The 25,113-nt window shown below is 39.5% G+C and overlaps 1 protein-coding gene across 2 annotated transcripts in view; it reads right to left on the bottom strand.

The window, feature by feature from the left end:
* ANTXR2 (ANTXR cell adhesion molecule 2) overlaps window positions 1-25,113 on the bottom strand; it is a 111,419-nt gene that overhangs the window by 48,708 nt on the left and 37,598 nt on the right. Inside the window, exons 11-14 of one of the 2 annotated variants that reach the window (XM_082759864.1) lie at window positions 10,649-10,664; window positions 7,793-7,888; window positions 2,492-2,533; window positions 1,250-1,345 (exon numbers count right to left, since the gene is read on the bottom strand). In XM_082759864.1, coding sequence (XP_082615990.1) covers window positions 1,250-1,345; window positions 2,492-2,533; window positions 7,793-7,888; window positions 10,649-10,664 — 250 coding nt within the window. Of the gene's footprint in view, window positions 1-1,249; window positions 1,346-2,491; window positions 2,534-7,792; window positions 7,889-10,585; window positions 10,665-25,113 lie in introns of both variants that reach the window. The other variant, XM_082759863.1, reaches the window with a different exon arrangement.

The raw sequence follows: 25,113 nt of genomic DNA, 5'->3' as shown, positions 1-25,113 counted from the left end.
GAGTTAAAGCTTCATATTCAAATGCTGAGGCATCTAAGATGAGTTGCCCAACCCCCAAAATTGCTGACTACTCTCAGGTTCTAGAAAAGGACAGAGAGACAGCTCCAAGGAATGAAGTACCTTTTAAGAATTTGTGTTGTCAGCAATTTCAGTTGGTTTACATCTTTAACCCTTTGTTCTGCATAAAATTCCTAGTACAAATAAAAATGTTTTCTAGCCTTCTATTCTCTAGTCTTCTCTTTTTTTGAAAGAAAACACTGTATATTTGCCATCTGATAAACACACATTTCTTTATGGTACTGGTACTATTTGTGTTCATTGGGTATCTATCAGGTTTCTGTTTCATTGGACAAGATCTTTTGTACAAACTGTAACGATTTAAACCCTGAAATCCCTTCTGAGGCACATCGTGGAACCCGTTAAAATCCAGGCTTGCAATTCTTTATGTTGGAAAGCATTTTCTAGTTTGCATTTGAAAAGCACTATACAAAATGGTTTCTTTTTCTAAAATATGAGGCTCTTCTAAATTTGCAATTCTGAACTGCTGAAGGAATAACACAGCTTTAAAGTTGCACGTTCTTCTGCTGCATTTCAAAAGAATGCAGGCAAAGATGGTTCTTAGGCCGATACATTTACCATTTGATCAAGATATGTCTATATGGCCTAGGTGGGTATTTCAGACAGTGGAAGTTTCACAGATTAAACTTAAACACAGAAAACTGCTTTGTAAATTCCATAAAGGCTGACTTGACTATAAAATCTGACATAAGGACATGCCCATAAGGATGCACATTTTTCATTCTGTTTTAATTAACATGATGCTATCATGTCTCTTCAAAGACAGGCACTGTTGTCGCTGAGAGTTCCTCTGGGATCAAGCTTCTCCTTAGCGTCACCATTGTCAACGCATTTGGCTGGCCCACAGTTAGAGGACTTATGTTTCACTGTAATTTTTTCCAAAACATTCAGAAAAGGCTCTCACTCTCTACTTTTCATTAATTTGATGGAAAGAGCATGTCTTTGGGCAGCTATTTAAAGTTCCAGTCAAATGGAACTACTGAAAGCTGTTCTTTCATAAGCAAGGTCAAAATTATTTGATATGGTAAAAATTTTATAAGGATTATGTCACGGGGAAAGAAGAGAACATTATACCATTGTATTTCCAATACACTTTAAGTCTTTCTTTCCACCATTTGCAGCCTCAGAGATCTTATGTTTTAGTGAATTGTCATTTCTGTATGGCACAAACCTCCATCCGTTTAATTCCTCCAACTCCTCGTCCACCATAGTAGGAAGCATCCACTGTGGGCCACTTCTTGGTAGGCAAGGGTTCTTGTTCTTCTTCCTGTCAATAAATTCAAAGACATTTTCTTGAAAAGGATACTTCTTTTTTATTTTATTGTCTTTTTAGTGTATTTCATTTTCAGTGTATTTCACAGAGAAAAGGTTTTCCTATCTTAGGTGTGAAGGACCAAATTTTTAGGTTCCTCAAATGTTCATCGATTTCCAAACAAAATCTGATCACATTTGGAAATAATCTTAGGGTTTTGCATGGGAAAAGCACTGCTGGCATCTATTAGGAAAATCGAAATGGAGAATCCAACTGTCTATTCTACTGATCAGTATTCATTCTGAATCAGTATTCAATGAATACTGATTCAGAATGAATACTGATCAGTATTCATTGATCACACTGATCATTTTCCTTTCCATTAATAAAAACAAGCAAAATACAAAGAAAAAGATTGGTGGTGTCTTCCTCTAACAGAAAATGTAATGCCTTCAAAGAGCCAGATTATCAGTCCTCCTCATTGGGATTCAGCAGGCAGCGTTCAGCAGATCTGCAGATAAAGGTTATGCAGCCGATCACAGTTTCCTAAGCCAAACTTTGTCAAACTTGCTCTTGGCTCCCTCAGCTCAGTGAAGTACCTTATCATGGATTTAGCTGTCAGAAGACACTTGAATACGTTCAAACAATTGGCTAAATCAAGATGAAGAGGCAAAAAACACTGAAGACACCAGGAGATCCTCTATTACATTATTGCCCTTAAGAGAGAAGTTCCCTTATAAGGATTCTTCAGTGTCTAAAAATCCAAAGCTGTGGGAAAACCCTATTTAGAGTCATATGATAAATCTTTAGACTGTCATAAGAACTATTTAGTCTTTTTTGATTTTGATTTCATTGCAGAATGAAAAAAATAATGTTCAACAGTCTTGGAATAAAACTCCTAAATATTTCTTTGGATATGTACTTAAGTGACTAAATTCACACCACTCTGAGATGACAAAGACAGAACAGAGATGTGGACATTGGCCATCCTGCTCTCAGCCTAAGACTTCTCATGAGACAGTTCTTTCTTCTTGAGCAGCTGTTTACAAAGAGCTTTATTTCCTAAAAAATACAAAGCAGCCAGATGTGCAGAACACAGGAGAACACTAAGGAATGGTACCATGCAACCAGCGTGATAAGCGGAGCACTTTTATACTGTACCTCTTTTGGAGGTGGTGGAGGTGGAGGGGGATCTTTGATGACCTAAAAAAAAAAAAAAATAGCATAAGGAATTGTGCTGGCAGCATCAAAAAGCCAACAGAAAATTTTAACAGTGAACGGTTTCCATCTGAGTCCCCCACATCTGTTCATAAACTGGCAGCCACTGCTGCCAAGTCCCTTGGGTATCGATTATCAAGGCCTTCTGGAAATTAACACCATCCGTCTGATAGAAAATAAAATCAATTGACTGGCAGACACTCTTTGGGCAGACGTGTCTGCCACTTTGCTTCCTGACCGGATAGGACTCAGTCATTCTAAGTAATAGCCAGTGATGAAATCCTATGGAGTTAATTAGCAAGCCTGGGAGGAAAAGCAGCCCGAGGTCTATGTGAGGTCTTGCATAATGTTGGGCCAAGACGCCTGCTTCTTTGTGCCATGCCATGCTGCTGGATAATTTCTGGCCCAATGACAAGTGTGAAATGCCTTCTGGTAGCTCAGGCTTCACCTCTAGACGTCCAGACCATTTCCACAGGTCTCACATTTCAGACTAATAATTTAAGTATGTCGCTCCTTGACTGTTCAGTGCCTGCAAGTGGGAGTTACACGTTTGCAAGGCTGCTTAAAGCTGTTACTGGATAAGGACCACTCATATGGTAATTCATTCACACCTATATTTAAACCTCTACCTACATTTTCTTACTGTTCTCTTTCTTGCATGCATACTGTAAATCTCAGGGAGTTCCCTGGTACTGAAAGGAAACCACCCAGCAGTAAAGGGAGGGGAAGAGGAAGACGGCAACCCTTTTAAATGGTAAAGGCAGAAAATGAAAGCACAGGCATTATTCCACAAGAAATGCAGGCTAATAAAGCTAAAAAGAAGCACTTGAGTGATATCAGGGCATTTCTTTTGTGCTGGAATGTTGTATAGAAATGATTAAAAAATATACCATGAATGTAAAGGTATTTATTTCTGCTATGCCTTAGACCAACCAAAATTGTCCTCTCCTACTGCAGGATGAAGTACCTTAATTATGATATGTATTATTTTCTGTGCTCTGTGTAATTAATTACAGCACTTCTGTTAACCCTACCACAGCCTACAAGCATTCTGTCGTTGCACAGATGTATAGCATCAGACATTAAGGAAACATCTTTTACTTGACCAGTAGTCAAGAGTTTTCCTTCTTGACTTACATCCAAGTCACAATGCCACCAAGATAGTTACTGCCAAAATAAGCTGTGTATCTTTAGCACTGGATAAAGGAATTAGATCAACTCGGACAAGTAAGTTATGGTACTCTTGGAAACATTTTTCCATGGTACTTCAGGTTTAAGATACTGAACTGTTTATTATGCTCAGAGTACTTCCAGTGGATTGGGAATTCAATTTTGGATTTTAACCATATATGCCTTTGCTGTAGGATGTTGCTAAAACATGCCAAGAAATTGTTTTTCTTTAAATATTTCTGAATATTTTTTCCTACCAGCCATCAGGAATTTTCAAAGTACTAACAGAAATCAACTATTTAGTTTGTCAAACATTGCTGAAAGCCAGATTGCAATTACTGCCTGAACTTTACAGAAACAACAACACAGAGGGATCATGGGACAGATTCTGAGAGATCTGGGTGCTGAGCAAGATTTTCCAAGCCATGAAAATCTTCCATTCTCACTGAAAGCAATTAAAAGACTGTAAACAGTAAAATGATGCTCTCAATCTACTAATGTTCACAGTGTTTTATTTATTTAACTCTCATTTTTCTTTTCCTTTTGCCTGTCTCTAACCATTACCTCGAAAGCACATATTTTCCTGCCAAGACTGCTAGCTATACAGGACAAAAGGCCGAGCTAGGGTGCACACTTACATCATTAAACAGTATGATCACTGCACTGTCTATAATTCTGTGATTCTTAAGCCCTGTGATCTCTTCTCAGCAAAGACAGCTTTATACAGCAAACTTCTAAACATGCTAAAGTTCACTTGGGCCCTGTGCCTACTGTTTTTAATGGAATTAAAATTTCTACCCCAAAGAATCAAGGAAAACTCTGTTTACCTCACAGGGCTTGAAAGTCACAAGTCAGTGACAGTTTTTGTTTGACTCCCTGAGCAAAAGATTCAATCCTACGGCAGCTGCTAAAATCCCTGAAGTTACAGGGTAAACCTGATCTGAAACTAACCAATACATTAATTAGCTGCTATTTCTAATAGCTTCAGAAAATGAAACTTGCTTTAAATGTGACAGTGGTGTGAGAAAATAATCTGCTTTGAGTAGCAGATACTCACCCTTGCTGACAGAAGTGGAATGTAAATGCCTGCATCCTTATGTTTCCACAGGCTCCTCACACACACACACTCTCTCTCTCATGCACACACAAAGAATATTCTCAGTCTTGCCTGCTATTTCACGTGAAATCAGTAGAAAAACATTTTAAAAAAAGAGAAATCCAAAGAATGAATGTGGTTTCAGCATAAAGCAGTGCAAGTGTAGCATGACACTGCAGATACTGAGATCATCATATTGCTAAATTAACTTTCCCTGAACTTGATTCAGATTGTTGAAATACTGAAAACTCTGGATAATGCTGCTGTCTTATTAAACACATGTAAAGATGAATTACTTCCTAATTTTGTTTTGTTTTGTTTTATCATCATCATCATCATCGCAGGCAAGGCTGCACCTCATCTATTTAGTTGCAAAGAATGAAGACTTGAGTTTGGAGGAAAGCCGATTCCTTTAAAAAAAAAGTTAGTTGCTTCAGGCAACAGTCCCTTTGATCTGCTCATTAACACTTTTCAAATGTTCGCGTGATGTGGGCATTAGGAAATGTCAGCACCAGAGCCTGAAGCCAGCTTGATGCGATCATATGTTCTGATATTGAGGGAAGAGTGAAAGAACTGTCAACAGTGAACTGCTTAAAAAAAAAAAAAAAAAAAAAAAAAGCAGAGGGGCGGGGGGAAGGGAAAAAAGAGAAAGAAGAAAAAGGAGAGCCCCTACCCCAACACGGACTTTGTATCAAAGAACGCTGTGAAGACCGAGTCCTAGCAAGGACAAAGTGGAATTCCCAAACCACCTGAAGCTCACATTTCCTGCAGGCAACAGGGATCACCCCCTTGTGTGGCTCAGAACACCCATTCTGTACTGTCTGCAACACCTTTCACTTCTCCCTTTTCCATTCGATTCTGCAGCCCATGACACAACACTTGAAGGCTGCTGCTTTCAGCCTTGCTCCTGGGTTTTGTCCCATGAAATAGACATGCCACTCTGCCAGGGAAGTAGGCTCAGAGAAAGGGCAGAGGACCTCCTGGCTGGCCATAGTATGCTGGCCCTCTTCTCAAACACCAAAGCCCAGAAGTACTTAGGCAGAAGTGATAATAGCATGTAATGTGAGAACCTAAATGCAGAATAGAAGGAAAAGAATAGAACCACAGTATAAGGAGGCGAGGAAACAGACATCAAAACAACAAGAAATGAAGAGTCGGTATTTGGTAAGAGGTTCAGTGCAAGTATGTGGTTTTGGAACTCAGTGTTGTTGTAGGAAACGATGACCTAAAATGACCGTTTCTTTTTAAGGGAGCAGATAATGTCTATGAGAGGTGGGAGGAAATAACAGCACTAAAATTTAAAGGGCCCTGGTTTTATTGCTCCCATACAAGATAGGCAGCTTCTTAGTAATAGCTTATTAACCTAGAGCCAAAGGCTTCCCTAGCAGTAGCCAATTACAAACCAAACACCGCATCCAGAAAAGCTACTCTGGGTAAGTTACTACTCCTTAGAGTAAACATCAGGGAGTAACATACGTAAGCATGAGATTAATCAGGATGAAGGGACATTTTCTTACCTCTTGGTTCAGCTATTTGTGGAGACGCCCAAGTTATCCCCACCAAGGAGGTTAGCCCAGACAGGAGCCTGCATTAATAACACTGTGCACCCAAGGGCACCCAAGGTACCGTACCCAAGGCAATTCATTACACAGTGCAGCTATTCAGTTAATTTTAGTCACAGAGCTGCACATTTGACTTTTTATAGAGGACTTTGACATACAGATCCAGAAAGCATTGTTGTAATTGTCATTACAGAATCATCACTCTGCTCTCTCAGGAATTCCTGCTCTCAAGGGACTGAGACACTGCAATTGCTATTTATTGTAACGAGAGGAAGATGCGTAGTGTGGGAAGATTTGCCATACGATGGGAACTGTGAATCAAGGTGAGCCAATTATTTTAAAATACTAAATGGGAAGCTTTCTTCTTATGATGTTATTTTTTTCTATTCCATGGGAAGATTCATGATATATATCATTGTTGAGGGAAAACAACTAACAGACAATGTTCCTAGATTTCTTACGGGACTCTGATGTGAAGAATGAGACAGAAGAAAGTCATTTTATTAGAGGAGAGTTTGTAGGTCTCAGAAACCACAGACTATGAGGAAGGAAACAGGGATTGAGGATTTCTTGTTCTAGAATAGCCTGGTGTCTAATAGACCATGACAAACAAAACTTTTCAGTTTTTTGGCTTTAGCATGGTCCGGAGAGAAGGTCTGTTCCTCTGCCACCATCCTTTCCACAAGTCTGAGAGAAGACAAGGAATACAGTAACAGCCTGGAAGCAATCTCCACTTCTCAAGTCTTCAGTGCTGCTGTTGAAGTGGATGACTATTAAACTCCACCAATTTAAAAATGCTAGCATTCGAGGAGATGGAAGGAGAGTTAGTGAAGCATCATTGCTTATTGCTGCTAGAAGGATAAAAAGCGTTCATTATTCAGATGAAAAAATATGTAATGTGGGCAAGATGAAAATTTAATTTTTTGCTAGGGATTATTAAGACAATAAGGGATTTCCAACTTGAGAGCCTATAATGGACTACAAATACCAATTTTAGTGATAGTACTTTTAAAATGGTCTTTGATTTCAGGATAACATCTGTGTACCATTATGGCCAACAACTTTCAAATAAGAGAACTGTTTTTTTCAGAGATTTCACAGGAATATAGCACATCTGCTTGCTCAGTAGAAAGCCAATGAGCAGCACATCAGCCTGCTGAAGCTCGTCCGTGTGTGCAAGTCTCTCAGAAAGCCAGAAGTACTGCTAAAGGTGCAGTGCACAGTGTTTAAACTGGTCTCTTCTTCAGTTTATTGCCTGTCACTAATGAAAGAAAACTGCCTCATCAGACGGCTTATGTCACATGTAACCGTCCTATTACTTAAGCTATTTCCCATGGTATCTGTATTTCCCAATACAGTTTAGGTTATGATTGCAAATCACAGGTCCACTGAGTTTTTTTAAAAGTCTTTACTCACCACTTTGCAACAGAGGGGCCAGAACCACCAGAGCAGGCCAAGCGCCACCAGAAGTAACAGCACAAGAACAGCAATAAGTGCTGCTACTCCGCTAGACTGCAAAGAAAGCAGAAAGACAACATCAGTGGATGGTGCAAACAATTCCTCTCACTTGCCCCCAAACAGCCTCCAACTAGCTGATACAACCAAACAAATCCACTTATTTATTTTTTATTTTCTATTTACTGTCTCACTTTCTCTCCAACAGAGAAACTTAGCACAAAGGATCAAGATAGGTATCTCAGTCAAAATCGTATTTGGTGTAAGTTCAGTAACACCTTCCATTAGAGGCCTCAGTTCCACATGTTTTGGGTAGGTGGGTGGAATTTTAATGAATATTTACCAATAATCCATATATTCTAGTCAGGCTTTTATGCTTAGGATCCATGCATCTGGGCAAGTTAGTAATAAGCCATAGTATTTGTTCACACTGCATAGACTATAGCACACTAAATGCCTGTAGTAGTGGCATTTGAACCTGAAGCAACTGTCCTGAGAAATTCTCAATGACTTCTATTGCTTCCAGCAATGTCACTCTTAATGAGGAAGTGAGCAGCCCATCTGCAGCACCTCAAACCCACATCCTGTAGGTGCTTTTCGTCTTACCCTTGGTAGCCTGTGCCTCTGTGCCGGTTTAGAAAAACACTGAGAAACATGTCATGGTGACCTCATGAAAACAGAACTTACTTGAAATTCAGATGGAGGAAAAGGAAAGGAGAGACGTTTAGGAATCACTAATGCTGGAGTACAGCAAGCACAAGTGATTCTGCCAAAGCAAGCACAGTTGCAAGTGAAGCAGAGCTTTATCCGAAGTATGTGTAGGTGACCATGTATATACCAGGCAGCGAGGTTTACAAGAAACAGGTAAGATGCATGCCTCAGCGCGTAGGTGCAACACATTTTTTGTTTGTTTTCTCTGCAGCAATGTGTGTTTGCCAGGGGAGGCTGGAACTTGTAACTCTCGTATACCAACTAGCCATCAGCTGCTCAGCCATCAGAATTAGTGGAAGAATTCTAGCAGTGACCCATTTCTTGCAGTTGCCCATCTGCTACTATGGAAACAGCAGTTCTCCTTGTATGGAGCTCTCTTTGCTGCAACATGCATGAAAGACAGAAAAAAAAAAGATGATCAGAAGTTCCACTGTTTTTTCTGTCAGTGCACATCTGTATTCATTCTGTTTGCTGTTAGTTAAAACTTCTGACCACAGGGAAGCAATATAAGCAGAGGGAACAGTTATTTTGCTTCACCCAGCAATTTGGTATGATCTCCTTTGCAGCAATGCTTTATTTTTACCTATGTCAGCAAGCTTAGCAATCTTTAAGAGGGCATAGAGATAAACTTACTGCGTACTGGTTTCTCTGGAAGGACTAAAAAGGAAAAAGAGGAAATCCACACTCCTTAGGTTATCATGCTGAGAGGCTGCTTCGTTGTGCTTTGGTGTAAAATTGAACTGCATCCAAATGACAAAGAGGCGCTTAAGCAGAGAAACACAGTTTGGGGAGCATGTGTTTCTTCAGCTCTCAATTTATTCAGGCTTCCTTCCTGAAACTTAAGGGCTGAACTGAGATAACTTTGACTTCTATAGTTACCCAAGTGTTTAGTTCTAAAATGAAAAGAAAAAAAAAATACTATTTTTTTCTCTTTTAGTTTAATTACCTATGAGTGATGAAAATACTGTTGGAAAAATACATGCTGATGAGCAGAAGGCACTGTTCTGTATGCTTCTGTGCCTGACAGGAAAGCTGCACGGAAGTCACACTACTCAGCTTCAATCTGCTCCCACTGATCCTACAAAGTGGAGCTGTGCTGCAACAGGACCCCAGGTGACTGTGTCACACCTGGCTCTTAAGACATTATTATGTTTATAGCGAGCAGGTCTCTAATGGCGTGGAAGCTTCCCAGTATTTTGAAAGTCACAGCTGCACAGTGTGGTACAGTAATTTGTTGTAATCTATTTAGCAAAGCACGATTTGCAGGCTATAGCACAACACAGGCACAGCACAGACAAGGAACACACAGACAGAGCCTGGATCTCAGGACAGAGCCAGCTGAGGTAGTGTGGGGGAGGAGAATTCCAGGACTTTCCCTCTGTGTATAGTTCTGCATATGGTCTAGATCAGCAGCTCCTGAAGCAGCTAGCAAAACAGATCAGCAGTAATGGAAGAAGAAACCCTGATTACAGAGCCCGTGTCAGAAAGCGAAGAGAAATCTCCAAGCCTACCGTATAAGACATGGCTTTCAATTATTATTTTTAAGTCTAGGGTGATAGGCACAGCAATACCTCACTTACATGGAATCCTGAAATAAAGATGCTCCTAACATAAAGCTGTCTGCCACCGTAATGGGAAGAATTAAAGAAATCGTTTTGTGTAACTGTAGAAAAAAAAAATTGGCTGTAACCCCCACCACGCACACTTCATCAAGGAATGCAAAACAGCTGAAAAACTTCCTCATTGAGTGTACTGGCGTTATAAAAGAGATTATAAGCATGTCTCAAAACCTGGAGAAAATTACTTAGGACATACATAATATGTATGCACTTAAATATTAAGAAATCTTGTATCATCAAATTCTGTATGTTCTGTATGTCTGCACAGGTGTGTTTTTCAGTTAGGTGGATTTGTGCATTCTAAACACCTAAAAGACCTGCCACGCATTGAGGTTCTCTGCACTGGGAAGTCATTCAATGATAAAACCATAACAGAAACTGAATTTCAGCATTTAGTGTTGAATTACATTAGCTCTTTACTTACACACTCTGAAGCAGTAATTGTTAATGAGCTGGACATGAAAGATTGCCCTTCATTCAAACTCACCAAAACTTCTAGAGTTCTAGAAAGAAAATGGAAAAAAAAATCAGCAGCCATAAAACTCAATAAAGGCACATACATGCTGTGGAGCTTCTTGTACATACAGACTGTGTTCAAAAAACAGAGGATGTGTTCAAAGAGAGGAAGATGGGAGCCAGTCCCTCGGAGCTGCACTAGCTGAGATTTCACAGAAATCCTAAAACTAACACGGTTACTTTGCATTACCATATGTAGACACCTCTGATGACTTTTCAGTGTTGATGGTATGTAACTGTTACAGGGTTGTACTTTGAGAACAACCCTGGGGCTTTCAGAAACCAATTTTTGGTAATTTCAAATTGAGCTTTCTATTCTTCAGTTTATGCTGCTTAAAATTGAATATATTAATAGCTTGCAGTGTCCCTCTGGTGTTGTGTCGATTAGTATTTAGAAATCATTTTAGTCTTCTCAATAAGCAGTTGAACAGAGAATATCCCTTCTCTAACATAAAATACCCTGAAAAGTTTTACATAAAATAAATTGCAGATCAACTGTAAAAATAACATTGTTTCATCTATTCCATAAACATTTCTTTAGTCATATGCAGACATTATGGATAAAAATGTCGGATAATTATAAATGGTCAAGACTTTCTATAAATAGTACATAAACACTGCATACAAATAGTATGTGGTTTACATTTTACAAATTAACCCTAGAAGAAAACAACACATGGTGAATGTTAAACAGAAGAAGACTCTTCAGCTTCTCTGGCTTGGATTCCCAAGATTCAGACAGTTTATACTTTGCATAGATGTAATTAAATAAAAATATAGATATCCATGAACTAAAATGATTAATCATTTATACTGTTCTTCTTATATGTCATGAATTTTTATTCTGGCACAAATGCTTTAGTCAATATGGAGTTCAAAGCTATTTTAACTAATTTGGCTAATTTCTTTTTCAGTTTTAGTAAAAATGAAGTAAGTTGCTTCTACTAAACTAATTTTTAAATGGTCTATGTTATGAATAATTGATCTAACAGAAAGAATAACTCTAATTTACTTCTAATTACTACGGGAGAAAGTGAACCAGAACAGATAAAATAAAAAATTAATTAAATTCCCTCCCAACTAACTAAATAAAGCAAACTGTGAAAAACTTTAGTTAGGGATGAATTTTTAAAATGCTGTGCTTTTTATTATCTTTTTATTTTCAATTTCTCACTTTGCCACTGTAATGAGAAATGATGTGAGAAACTTGAGCATGACAACTCCGCTTGGGTTTGACTGGCCAAACAATCCTCTGGACTTAAGTGCCAGAGGATTTCATTCCATGCTTTTGTTGAATGGAGAAGGACTTAAGTTTATGATGTGCTGCTGAAACACAGCCTAAATCCTGACAGATGTCCCTGAAGAAAATTGTAAGTTTAAACCCTTCAACTTTGTTGAGATTTGCAGATCACAAGCACAGCGCACGCAGCATTTTTCTGCCCAAGGCACTGACCTACAGCCCAGTAAAGTTACCGTGACTCTTTCCAGCATCACTGGGTCACATCCTTTTGCACTCTGATCACACCATGGTATTAACTAGGTAACTGAGAACTGAGAACTGAATTCAGTCGTTAAATCCAGAAGAAATCACAGCACACAGAAGTACTTCTGGATGGCAACTTTTCAGTTATGTTCAAATCCAAACAGGAAAGATTGTTCTCTTAAATGTTTCATTCCCCCCCGCCTTGTCTTTTTAAAGCTTGAGTTAGAGTAACACCACAGGCTCCACACCAAATTTTGGAGTTGGTTACACCCAAGAAAAGGCGTTCATTGTGGTTGTGTTTCCTGACCATAAAGCCTATTCAGCCTTTATGCTTTTCCTGAACTTTCTTGTATAATGGTGGGTGCCTTCCCAGTGACTGATGCCTAAATTGGGATTATACTGCTTGGTTCAAATCCTGGTAGCACAGTAAGAACCCTTCTGCAGTACACCAAGTAATTTTGATTTTTAAAATACCATACCATGTTCTTAAATTCTACAAATCCAAATGCCTACATACCTTGTACATTTTCATTATTTCCCATATTATTATAACTGTGTCTAAACACATTTTAACTTTTCCTCAGCTCTTCGATCGTTGTTTGGAACCATTTTTCTAGTCTTTCACTGGGCAAAACTCCACTGAGATCAAAAATAACTGTGCCTGTGCACTAGTGAAGAACTCCTAGATTTGGCCAGGAACATCTGACCACAGTTACTGCTAGCTACTGGGGTCAAATTTCCAAACTGCTTTCAAATGCTTGCTTTTTCCCCATTTCATGTAAAAATAAATAAATAAATGAACACGAATCTTCGATTTCATATGGATTTTCTTCTGCTCTCTAACCAATTCCCTTTGCTGCTTGGCAATATCATCCTTCCTTCTGACCAACTTGTGCTCTTAGCCAGGAATACTTTCTAATACCTTTTCACAATGTTTTTTACCCTTTGGTACTTTGTTTATCTGCTCACCATGCTCCTACCAGTCCCAAACATAAGTGGTTGAAAAGGAAGATGCATGAGTGCAACAAAACACATTTAAAACTTTAGAAGAAAAGCAACGTTGAAGCATGTTTGCAGTATGGTGGCTGTACCTCTGACCGCTACTGATGTTTCATTTCTTTCTCATGCAAGGTTTGTATATGAAGGCCTACAAACACGCACAAGAAACAAACAAACAAAAAAACCCTGCTAGGTCCACTAGAAAGATAATATAGATCATTTCCTACAGCTTCTGATGAAAGGAGGCTCCCAGGCATCATTCAGACCTTTAGGTCTGAATTACTTATTACAAATTACTTATTTTGCAGCAGCGCTTCTTACACTCACAACCTCCACACTGCCCCTCTCCACTGACATGTTCTTCAGCTTCTCCTCTAAGAAAGCAAAAATCTCAGTGCCCATTGCTGCACACCCTGACGGTGGCTGTGTTAACTAACTCAAGTATCACATTTCACACTAACAGTTCCAGTGTGTAAAGGGAGAAAGCGTATCTTGGGAATTCCTGCACCTGCGACTAGGTATTGGGGTTTCTTGGATTCCCAAGGACAGTTCCAGCTTTCAAGAGTTAACATACAATCCTGTTAAAAAATGTCACTCTTTTTTTTTCTAATGTATTAGTGCTTGAATCAAAAGTGATCCTTTTTTCTTTTCCCTCCCCTTTGCCACGCAGCACACTCCCACTGCAATATATGCTATTTTCTTCAATTTATGTTCAGTTCTCTACAAACCTGAGAGCTGTGCTCTGGTTCTGTTCATTGACCTAAATATTGACCTGGGATTTAGGAGAAAGCTTGTGAGTAGGGATGTCTGTCATCTATTCTCTTCAGCAACGTGCCTGAGTTTGCGGGAGGTGGGTTTGCTGACAGGGCAGGGTTGCAGTGGCACGACCCTCTTTTTTGTAGCCTCAGTACACAACCACACTTACACACCAAGTAAATGACACATAAATGGTACCTGTTTGAGTGTCTGAATTGGAAACTGAGCCTCAAAAGTAGCACAAAAAATGGGGAGTTTACCCCTGTTTGTAGGAGGTGCTACTATCACCCTCTCCAGGACTGAACTCTTGCTGTCAGTGGGACCTGAAGATCTTATCCTCAGTCACAGTTATGCATCTTTACACCATTCCAGCAATACAAGAGGCCCCAGAAAAGGGCACTGATAGCATGCATGTCTAAATGAGAACTGGGCCCAAAGCTATAACTCCCACTGACTGCACTAAGAGCAGGTTTTGAGTCCCCGGTGCCGCATCGCTGCTGTCAGGCTTCGCATTCCCCCAACCTTTAGCTGTCAGCTGTTCTGACAGATATCCCAAGCAGCAGGCTCACTGAACACATCAGCTATCAACACAGATACAAAGCAGTAGGAACAACCAGTTTCTGTATCAACTTCCATTTTGATACACAGCTGCAGGGATAGGCCATTGGAGATTTTCAGAGGAGTTGATCATACTCGTTGAGTTCTAGAAGCTACAGAGTGAACTCATACAGATAATTATCTCATCTTCAAAAGGATGAACCTGTCAACATACAAAATCACTTCTGTCCTGAAATTGTCATGTCTGTAGGGTATAAGGAAAGCTTTTTATTCATTTCTTTAGCATCCACCTGTTTGGTGGGCTGTGTGTACTTCTGCTTCCTATAAACAATACCCCTTCAAATTTGGAGCTCAATAAAATGAGCACCCTGTTTCTTCTATCCACTCCTTTGTAAATGTCCAAGGGAAAGCCCTATCCACAAATACATCTATTTTAGTTAACTATTAACTGTCCATGTATGCAAGGCTTTTAGCTCAGTACTCTGCATAAACCGTAACTATTCTGAAAATAAAATGACATTCAGAAGTGATTACGGTTTTGCGGTGCCTTCACTTCCAATTGTCAGTGTTGTTTGAGTACTGCATTCCTTCAGTGATGTCCCGTAAAGCTCAGGACAGTTCAGAGCAGAATTAGTTGCTGTCAGCAATTAACATTTCTAAATCTTTGGACCTCTATTGATCCTTTTTTTTTTTTTTTTTTTTTTTTTTTTTCCAGAGGCAGGAGCAAGACAGTTTAAAATGTTAAGAGACTGAAGTGGTTTCTTATAATAGGCTTAAATCACAGGTGAAGGAGCACCACAGATTTTGGTCAGCTGGTATAGGACCATACTTTCGGTCTGCCTGGTAAAAATGATCAGAAATACTTCAAAAATGTCTTCACAGGTAGTAACGAATGGTTTTGTAAGTGTGTGGCCAGATCTGCTACCATGTCTGTGAGTCACATGACTATAGCTGCAGTATACTAAGTACTTTCCAAATACTTGAGGAAAATTCATCCCTCCTCCCACTGATGTCTGTAGAGAGTGAGACAATTGAAGAGCAGAAATGCAGTGCTGGCTTGAGACCTGTGTTCAAGTCTTCACTGTGCTCACCTCACTGTGAATCTTATCACACCTAGCAGCACACACAAGGGCACATTTTTCCTGTAGTAAAACTAACCTTTAGACACAACCGTATTTTTGCAAGGAAAGGCTAGAATGATACTTTTTTTTTTTTTTTTTATCACCCCAGAACGCAAACAAATGCTGAACTCTGCTATGAAAGCTGCTGCAAAACAGAGCATCTCCTCAGGTCAACCCCGATTAAAACCCACAAAGAATCAGGAAGTGTAAATGTTGATGTTGCTGTGGCAACCCCAAAAGACATTCTTCAGCACCCCGCTAAAACCTCACCTCTGCTGTGTTCGCGGTTTATGCTGTGGGTTTAGTTTTGTGTGCATGGGGAGGGGAAGCAGGCCCTGAGGATAACCATCAGCTCTTCTAACACCACGCACAAACACCATGGCCTGGCAGCCAGAAGCATGAGGAGTTGGCCAGCTTCTGCGTGTCTACCTTGAGAAACACGATGGCAGGAACACGCCATCAGGGAAAAGCAAGTGCAGGCCTTCACACTGTTCCTCCAACAGCCTGCAGTGCCCAAGGCCAGCTTTTAGCCCAGGTTCTCCTTCGTATCTTGCGACTACTTCTGACACAGCACTTGAGTGAAGTGCAATCAAAGAGATGGCAAACTTGAGTTTATAAGCATGTGTAATTAGCACACCTATTCACAAACTCATTTGTTTTTTATGTAACACAGGTTTAACATGCAATTTGCCAGTGGTCCATGTTTTTAAACCTACTTCATTATAGTGAAAAAAAATGTGTTTTTATTTACAGTTCATAACCCTTCCTGAGTGTGGAAGGGATTTTCCTGTATTTTGTCACAGGCAAGTGTCACCTTGTGGATGAGAATCAATACTGGAAATACTCAATGTGACAGAGCTTTTAAAAATACTCTTATTTATGACCAAAGTTAACCAGAAGACTCTTGCAAGTTTAAACTGCATTAGCCACAGACCACTGACCATTCTAATAAATAATTTATCAAAAAAAATGTAACTTGAGAAGTCCCAACAATCCCAATTTGTTCTTTCCTCTATGTCCACTGCTGTTTTATTGTTACGGAAGAGGAACTTGGCCCATTGCCATATGTCACTACAGCTCTGGTCTAAAGACTTTCATACCCTGTGAAATACAACTGACATTTCAATCCACAGTAACCTATTTGCAAAGTATTCATTTGCTCCTTACTTTATGAGCATCCAATAAAAGACTGCCATTTTATGACCCATTAAAAAAGATGAAAAAATTAAATAAAATTGTGAAAGACATTTGCTAGAAGTAATAAATAATTTACCTCCAATTTTCACGCACTGAAAATTAAACTGGCAACTGCTCAAAAAGTTATTAAAATTATGGTGACTAAAGGTATTTTAGAATCAAGTGCCAGCATTAAAATAGCTAAAATGTTGTACATAGTCAGAAGGAAAATAATAGATCTATGTATTTGAAAGGGTATTAAGTAGTATTTAGCCATGCATTCCATTAAAACAACTACTTCCATGAATCGCGTGTAGTTTTATTACACAGTTGATGTTGGTATGCCAATAGTAAGAGTGCATGTGTGTGTATAAATGCATCTATACATATCTACATATATGTACATATACAGAAATCAGACACTGGAAAATCAGTACCAGTGGCAGCAGAGGGGTTTGGTGGAATGCTTCAACTATTGTTTTTTGTACACCCATCACTTTACCTCTACATAATTTCTCATCCCCTGCACAACATTTTGATAAGACAAAGGGGTGCTAAGGTGACCATACTTTATTTTGGTCATCCAAAGGATGGGGAAACTGGAACCCACTGTGACCGACCATAGCACATACAGGTTTTTAACCCTTCACCACTTTTCAAAGAGGACCAAACATGTCCTGATTTGGTGCAATGTTGTGTTTTTGTTTGAAGGGAAAGCTCCATTCCCAAACAATCCTGACCTCATCTCAGCAGGTGGACTGAATACTTTTGTGCCAGGTGAAGTGGCCTTTATGATGCTGACATTATTTGCTGGGGATCCAACTAGTACTTAGGCATGCATTCCCACCAACCGAAGCACAGAAGGTCCTTTCACCTGTCATTGACTGACAAACACTCCAGGACTACAGATCTGACGCTGAGTCTAGGGCCACATCCCTGCAGTGGGAGGAGGCAGCGCAAAGCCAAACAGGAAGGTATTTCAAGCCCACGCTTCTGGTTTTGGTCCTCTTCCTAGATCAAAAGCCCCAGCTGCATATGGACACAGTAAGTTCCCTTGGAGCAGGGTTACAAACTTTGCTTGCCAAATGTTTTGTGCATTTCCCCTGTGCCAAGGGTCATTATGCCTAGGAAGCATAGGAAACTGTTTAATCACTGAGAATTTTACCGGAGACAGTTAATAATCTGCAGTTATGACACATGCTCACAATTGTTTTTCTCCCACAAGCCACACAGGCATAAAAAAATGAATACTTCTTTTTTTTTTTTTTTCCTGAGACCATCAAGACCTCTACTATATGCAAATCTTTATTGTATTGTTTTGTGTGTGTGTGTGTGTTTTTTGGTAAAAATTAGTACAAACTCATGTTAATTTCCTACTTCTTTCTTTGTGTAGCTTAGCACTGAAATTAAATCAAGCTACAACTGTCTTAGGATCCTCTCTTACCACCCCAGGACTACTTAGCTTTCTCAGCACAGTGCTCAATATACTCTCTACTTGGGTTTGGCTTTCCATGGGATGGAAGTCCAGAGGTACATCAGTATTTCACTGCTGGGAAGTGCTTGTGAATCTGAAAGAGCTGGAAGCCAGCAATGCATTAGTTGTGATCTCATGGAATCATGGGAACCTGCAGTAACAGGGTATGAAATGTCATTATTATGTTAAATTAGTCTATTAATTCAGCTCAGGATACTATGTCCACTGCATAATATTAAGCACTTAGTTCTGCTCACGCACTCTTTCTTAATGCTCTGGGAACACTGTGTGCCCTATTGAGGAACGTGAAGGACTGCATTAGAAATTACTACTGATCTTAACATCAGATCCATATGTCTTAGGAGGCAGTTAGCCTATACAATTCATTGAGGATGTTTCCATCTGTGAATAGTTCCAATTATAATCTAATTGTGTCAAACTAAATGTATTTCTAAAATATTTTCAGAAGTTAATATTTATACCAGACATTAGGCCTAATGTAGCTGTACTTCTGTTTTTCTCCTACCTGACTACCTAAGTGCATTTCTCTAGTATTTTTGTTTGTTTTTGTTGGTGTGTGTGTATGTTTTGGGGGGTGATTGTACCATGTGAGTAATCAGTGATACAGTGGAAGTTGAGCTGCTTACATGACAGATAATGTTAGTATCAAATCACTGGGCTTAATTAGCCATGAGTAGATCTGTGCTGAAGAAGAATTCTGATCACCTGAGCACAGATGCTCTGAAATGAACACAGGTGACAAAAACCTGATTAATTTAGAGATGGCACCCTACCAATTAGGGAGCACAATGAAGTCACATGAGGGACGCAGGAAAGTTAAAAAGAAGCAAGCATGCCTCACTTTCCTGTTAGTGTTGACTGTTGTTATCTCTGTAGCCTTTGAGAACTACTCAGCTACTGTGCTTAAGGAAGACAACAAGGGTTCTGGAAGCTAGCAAGCCAAATAAAGCCTTGTGATTATTCTGCTGGTTGGTGCCTCTTTTTGGAACTGCAGACTGCTGGTTCTCCTTCATCAAGCTCTTCCTAAGGTACAACTGTGCAACCAGTTACTGAGAGAGAACAGCTCACAGGTTTAGTGTGCCTGTGCTTTTGTATACAGAGGTATTATCTTGAATGTGAAGTATCATCGTCTTTTGGATACCTAATAATTAAGAAATCTTATTTAATTTTAATTTTAATCGCTCCCATTTCTCCAGATGAAGTGTTATTAAAAATAATATATCCTTGTAATAGAGCTTCCAGGCTGGGGCCAAGACTTCCAGGATAGGTCCTTAAACCCATGCTTGAGCCTGCCTCACCTGCAAGCAGCTAAGTACTCATCAGGCAGCACTTACACTAATGACTCATTTTGTTTTGTGTCCAAACTAATCCCCTACTATGTTACAAAGATTATGGTGATTCTATTTAATTCACAGTATCAAATAAAGAAGGTAAATATGTAATTTAATGTGAGAGAAAACAGATGACTGTCAACAAACACCCTGGAATATTCATCCACCTCTTAAGTGACTCTTAAAAAATACTGTAAGTCAAATGCGAATTTGCATCTAATTTATGTTCTTTAACACATGTTTTCTGTACCTATGTGTTTCCAAAATCTTACATTTTTCAGACAAGGGGTAGTACAAGTCATGACTACGCCTTTAAATAGCAATTTGCAGCTATAGCTGCAGAAAAGGACAGTAATTACTACTTTCATCTGGTTCTCAGCTAAGTTTCACACAACTTCTATCAATACTTCTTAAGGCAAACAAATTAACATTCTGCTCAAATTAACGCACTTAGCAAAATGATGAGCTTTCCTAAAGGAAAAAGGTAATTTTGTAGGGTTATCTATGTGCTCTGGAAATGCACTGAAATTGACCAAGTGAAGTTCTGTGTGCACCTGATGTGGGGGGAACACCTGGTCTGACGTGAAGAGCATCCTTTAAATGTATATGCTTAGATGTCTTTTGTAATAAGCTAAGAAATTCTGGATATATTACCTACTTGATATTTTCTTTCCATCTGGTAAAAGGAATGCTGAAAGACAAAGGCTAATTTTAACTTATAATTGTTATCTGGTTACTAAATAAGACAGTGCTGAAAGGTTGCCATGTAGGATGAGCACAGCAGTGGTTCCTGGTTCTCAAATATGTGCACTGTGGGCAGTGTGGCTGATGGATGCAAATTGTGAGTCTGGGAGGTATTACAGTGGCTGTGGTGCTTTGTTAGGCCAAGAGTAAACTAGTAAGATTTAAAAATGGGTGCTGGGTTACATCTAAATATTAGCTCACTGCCTGCTTGTTTTTTAATGATTGTGGTGTTAGAGGGAAGTACAGTTGTGTAATCTTAACAATAAGTTAATGATACTTTTGTGTGGGAATGTAAATCTGCATATTGTTCACGCCCAGCCCCCACTTGCACACGTTTCCAAAGGCATTCATATGCCTCCTTTGAGAGAACTAATGATACTGTATCAGCTCTTGTTCAATTTAGATATTTATTTCATATTTGCTTGAAGAATCAGGCCAATGTTTTTGAAAGCACATTTAACTATACCATATGCCTACTTAAATCATCCCTATCAAACAAGTTGTAGGATGATGCTCTGGTTCATTCTGTTCTGTTTTCCTTTCCTTCACAATGTGTTTATGTATATTTATCCAATTTGTTCTGTTCTTCTTGCCAAATTGCAGGTTTGAGATCTCAGCTATGCAGGGGCAGCTGTGCTATTGTTGATGCCTTACAAAACAAAGGTCACAAACTGAGCCTGTATCACTACAACTAATGACAGCTGCGTGCTAACCATGATGGCATAGCCACACAGAATGGGCAGGGTTCATGGACCCTCAGAACTAGGAATAAATCTTACCTTGCCCTTTGGTGAGCAAGAACTCAAGTTTCACTTTTAGGAACAAATTTTTGTGCAAATTAGTCTTTTGCTAAATATACTGCAGTTTAATTTATTAATTCCTCCCCTGTGTGTTGGGGGGGGGGAGGAGGGAATGACTTGAAAACCCTACCACCACATGGAAAAACCTTTTTTTTTTTTTTTTTTTTTTTAAAAAAAAAAAGCTGAGTTAAGAGGAATGATCCCTCTGCATGTAACTAATAATAGCTTTTCTCACTTTGGAGATTGATAAGAACTACCAGCTGTTCCAGCCTAGGATGCTATTGATGGCATAAAGGAGTCAGCTACACAAGATGATGTTTCCCTCAAAAGAAGGTTGTTTCCAAACCTAGCCCAGCAACTCCAAGTAATGAAACACCAGGGCGGGACTGTTTCGAATGCCCTTTGTTTGGTAAGAGATCAATCTGCAAGGCTTGTGAATTCAATGCTATTTGCCCCTTGGGTGGCCTGACACATTATTTCTTCTGCTGCCTTTCAGAACAGAAGCCAAGAGTCCAAAGTTATTTAAAGGGATGTTTCTTAGAGCTACACGTAGCTTTTTGAAATACTAAAGAAGAGGGAGCGTAATAGATGGAGCGGACTAATGAGATGAGGCACATGTCCATAGATCCAGCTCTGAGACTATACAGCTGGCTTTGAGGCTGTCTGTCTAAAGCTACTTCACCAGTGTGCTGTTAATTATTTAAAAGGGAGCACTGGGGAAACTACCATCACATCTGTCACCCATGCACAGGCAGAACCTTCACTCATTGCAGGACCAGATGTGTTTATTCGAAACAAATACTAACTAGCTACTTAATGGGTTAGAATTATTAGCCAGAAGTTAATTAGGCAAACATACTAAACATCAGTCATCTTACGCAGCATCACTTGAACACTGCTGTACTACTTCAGAGCCCTCATAGACCACAGAAAAAAGGGGGAAAGTAGACATCCTATAGTGGAGCTGCAGTAAAAATACAAATCTATGGTATTTGATCACTGTGCATCAAATGCAATGCTTTAGCTAATTGATTTAACTAGGTGGAAAATGCTGCCTCTTAATACTGCAAATGTACTAGCATGTGGAAGGAAGCAAGTGGATGTTGTTTAGTACCTACAGGTGTCAGAGCAGAAAAGGAAATTAAATGTAAAAAAATTTTTCTAAGTACAGGCAAGTCAAACTTGCAAAAGGATGGCTTCACTGCTTTCACATGCATTATACATATCCCTGAAGATGCAGGCACTTGCATGGCATTCTGCCTGTGTAATGAGCTTCAAAACATGTCTGGCCTGTGTAAATGCTCATTTCCCAAGGGATAAACATTTAAAGCAGTTTTTTAAGATGATGGCTCTCAGGTTCATGCCCCAAGAAGCAGTGGATGGAGTTACGATGTAACATGTTTTGAGGGGGAGAAATAGTTGGGATCCTTTGTTAGCAGCCTGCCATGGCAGCCATTTCAGAGAACACCTTTCAGCTGCTCTCAAATGAGAGCAGCTGTCTAAAAACCAAATGAAGTAATTTACAGGATGGAGCACCACAATCCATTCGTCTCCAGTGTCTGTTTGCTTTTGTGGTTCCATGCTCTTCCTCCTAAATCTGGTGCTGGGATTAATTAAAATAATACTTTTTAACTGGAAAACAAGGCTCAAAATAGCAATTTCCTACATGTACTTTAATGGAAACATCTTTAACTCAAAGCACCTGAAATAATGTGAAGGAAGTGCTTGTCTTAGAATTGAGAGGTTGTTTCCCATGGAGGCAGAGAAGGAAGGCAAGAGCATCAGTGACAGCCTGGGCATGAGCTCCTGGGCTTCCAGCTAGTTTCAGTTCTCTCCTACATAGCTACAGTAAATAACAATCAAGGCCCCTAAAGCACTGAGCAGCAACTTCCTGTAAACTGCAGTTAATTTTTAAACAGCCCCCCTGTGGTATTTGTTTCACTTTGAACTCTTTTTATGTGAATTTGTCACAAACTCCTAGGAAGAAATGTCCTGGATTTGGAAGTGTACTCCTCTGAGCAGGGCTACAAACTCTTCCAGAATACAACTTTCGCTTCCCTTAAGGCCCTATTGAGAGAGGTTCTCAAAACCATGTCCAACTTCAAGCTTGTGGTTAATTCCCATTGTCCTCAGCCCTGCATGTGATTGACAGCAACAAGTGGAGCAGCTCATTCTGCCTTAAATCTGTAGCTCAGAGATGAAAATTATACCACTGAAATTTGGGACAGCAAGAAAAATTTTGCCTGCATTCAGACTGTCACAGGCTACCAAAAGGGATTAAAATGGAGCTTGTTTAAGCAGTAGCTCAAATGAAAATAGGCTGAGGGCAGGTAATGTGAACTGTCAAGTACAAACAGGCAGACAGCATTACTAGACATCATGGCAAGTCCTGCAGTGGAAAGGAATTGATTTCTCTAAAAGTGAAACAGGAAAACAAGTCATTTGTCTTGTCTAGAGAGAAGTTGAAACTTGCAAAGAGGAAGACATAGATGTAGTAGGTACCTAAGCTAGGTCATGAAACCTGTTAGTGAAAAGGCTGACAGCACTATGTAATGAGATTTTGTTCCCTCATTTTTTTTTATTCTTAAAGGCTAAGGAAAGCATCTGAATTGCAAAGACAGGCTCAAAAGTGAAGGAGTGATAAACCAAAAAAGATGAAAATCTGAAGACCTGAGAAATACCAGTGTAGAAACCACAATGTGCTGCTCCTGCTGAGCTGCCATCCCACTGACAAGGGAGTGCAGAACAAGCCAAGCAGCTGTTCTTCAACAGGAGGAACAAAGGCTGGAATGACACAGGCTCCTCCTGTGAGAAGTCTGGTTAACAGCCAACTGAAAGCATGTTTCAAGGTGGTATTTGCAGCTCAGAAACATAAATCCATGTCCTCAGTCCTAGAGATCCCTTCCCCCTGTGTTTTTGTTCTAGGACAAAATTTCTTAGGTTTTCTTACAGTTGTGAGAGTCTGAGCTATATGATACTCCAATTAACTTCAGACTCTCGTAAGACTTGCTCAATTAAGTTCTATTTTCCCTCTGTGACTCCTTACTGCAAGTCTGGATAGGAAGTACATTTAAAGTTACTGCAAAACTTGTGAACTTGTGTGTTTTTCCAGGAGCTTTTACTACTAGCAATATGTAAGAAACAAACTGATGATCTTTAACAGATTCTCTCATGCACACTTGTATGCTTTGCTTGAAGTGAACTGCACGTTGGAGACTGAAATTCAGTCAGATAACTTGAATCTAGAGGAAGCGAAGAACTGTGGGACACAAGCATGGTATTTTCTAATTCCTACCACAAAAAATAACTGAAGTTCAGTCCTTGCTTCTTAAGCACCATCAGCTGCTCATGTTGGACAGGATGTAGGAAAGGATATACGCAAACTGAAGCCAACATGATTTGAACAGAGGGCAAGTAAGGTTGTTCAAGACATGAATGCAGGCTGTCATTCTCTGCATGTGATCTCATCACAAACTCAAGGCGGCTCTCAGCATGGTCTCACTTGCACTCAGGTTTGTTTGGGTTAGTTCTCTTTATTTGTTACTCCTTAAGTTTACAAGCCCAAAAGCAAATATACTGCCCACTTCAGATTATATGGTCAAGTGCTACTTCACTGGAAAGGTGTTAACAAATCACTCAATTCAGAGATGGAGGGAGGTGGTGAGATAGTTAAATGAAAGCAATGATCCTGCTTGACCCCATGTCCTCTCTTCTGCTGGTGTCTTGAAACAGGTAAACCTTCTGTATGTGAGTTCAAACAGATTTAGTATGTTTCAAGGTACAAGAAGCTTATGTATCTTGTCAGAGTCAGAAGTAAATGCTCACTTTGCTTTTGTCAGCTAATCTTAAAGCAGATATTTTGTTTGAATTCAAGTGCAAGGATGCATGAAGCTGGTCAGCAACAATGCATGTGCATTCTGAAAAACTCGTCTGAACTTCTCCAAACTATTCTAGGAACGATTATTATTTCTCA

Source organism: Aythya marila (assembly GCF_965140915.1).
Source record: "Aythya marila genome assembly, chromosome: 4".
In the NCBI taxonomy this organism is placed as follows: domain Eukaryota; kingdom Metazoa; phylum Chordata; class Aves; order Anseriformes; family Anatidae; genus Aythya; species Aythya marila.
This window is presented reverse-complemented; position numbering and strand designations above follow the sequence as displayed.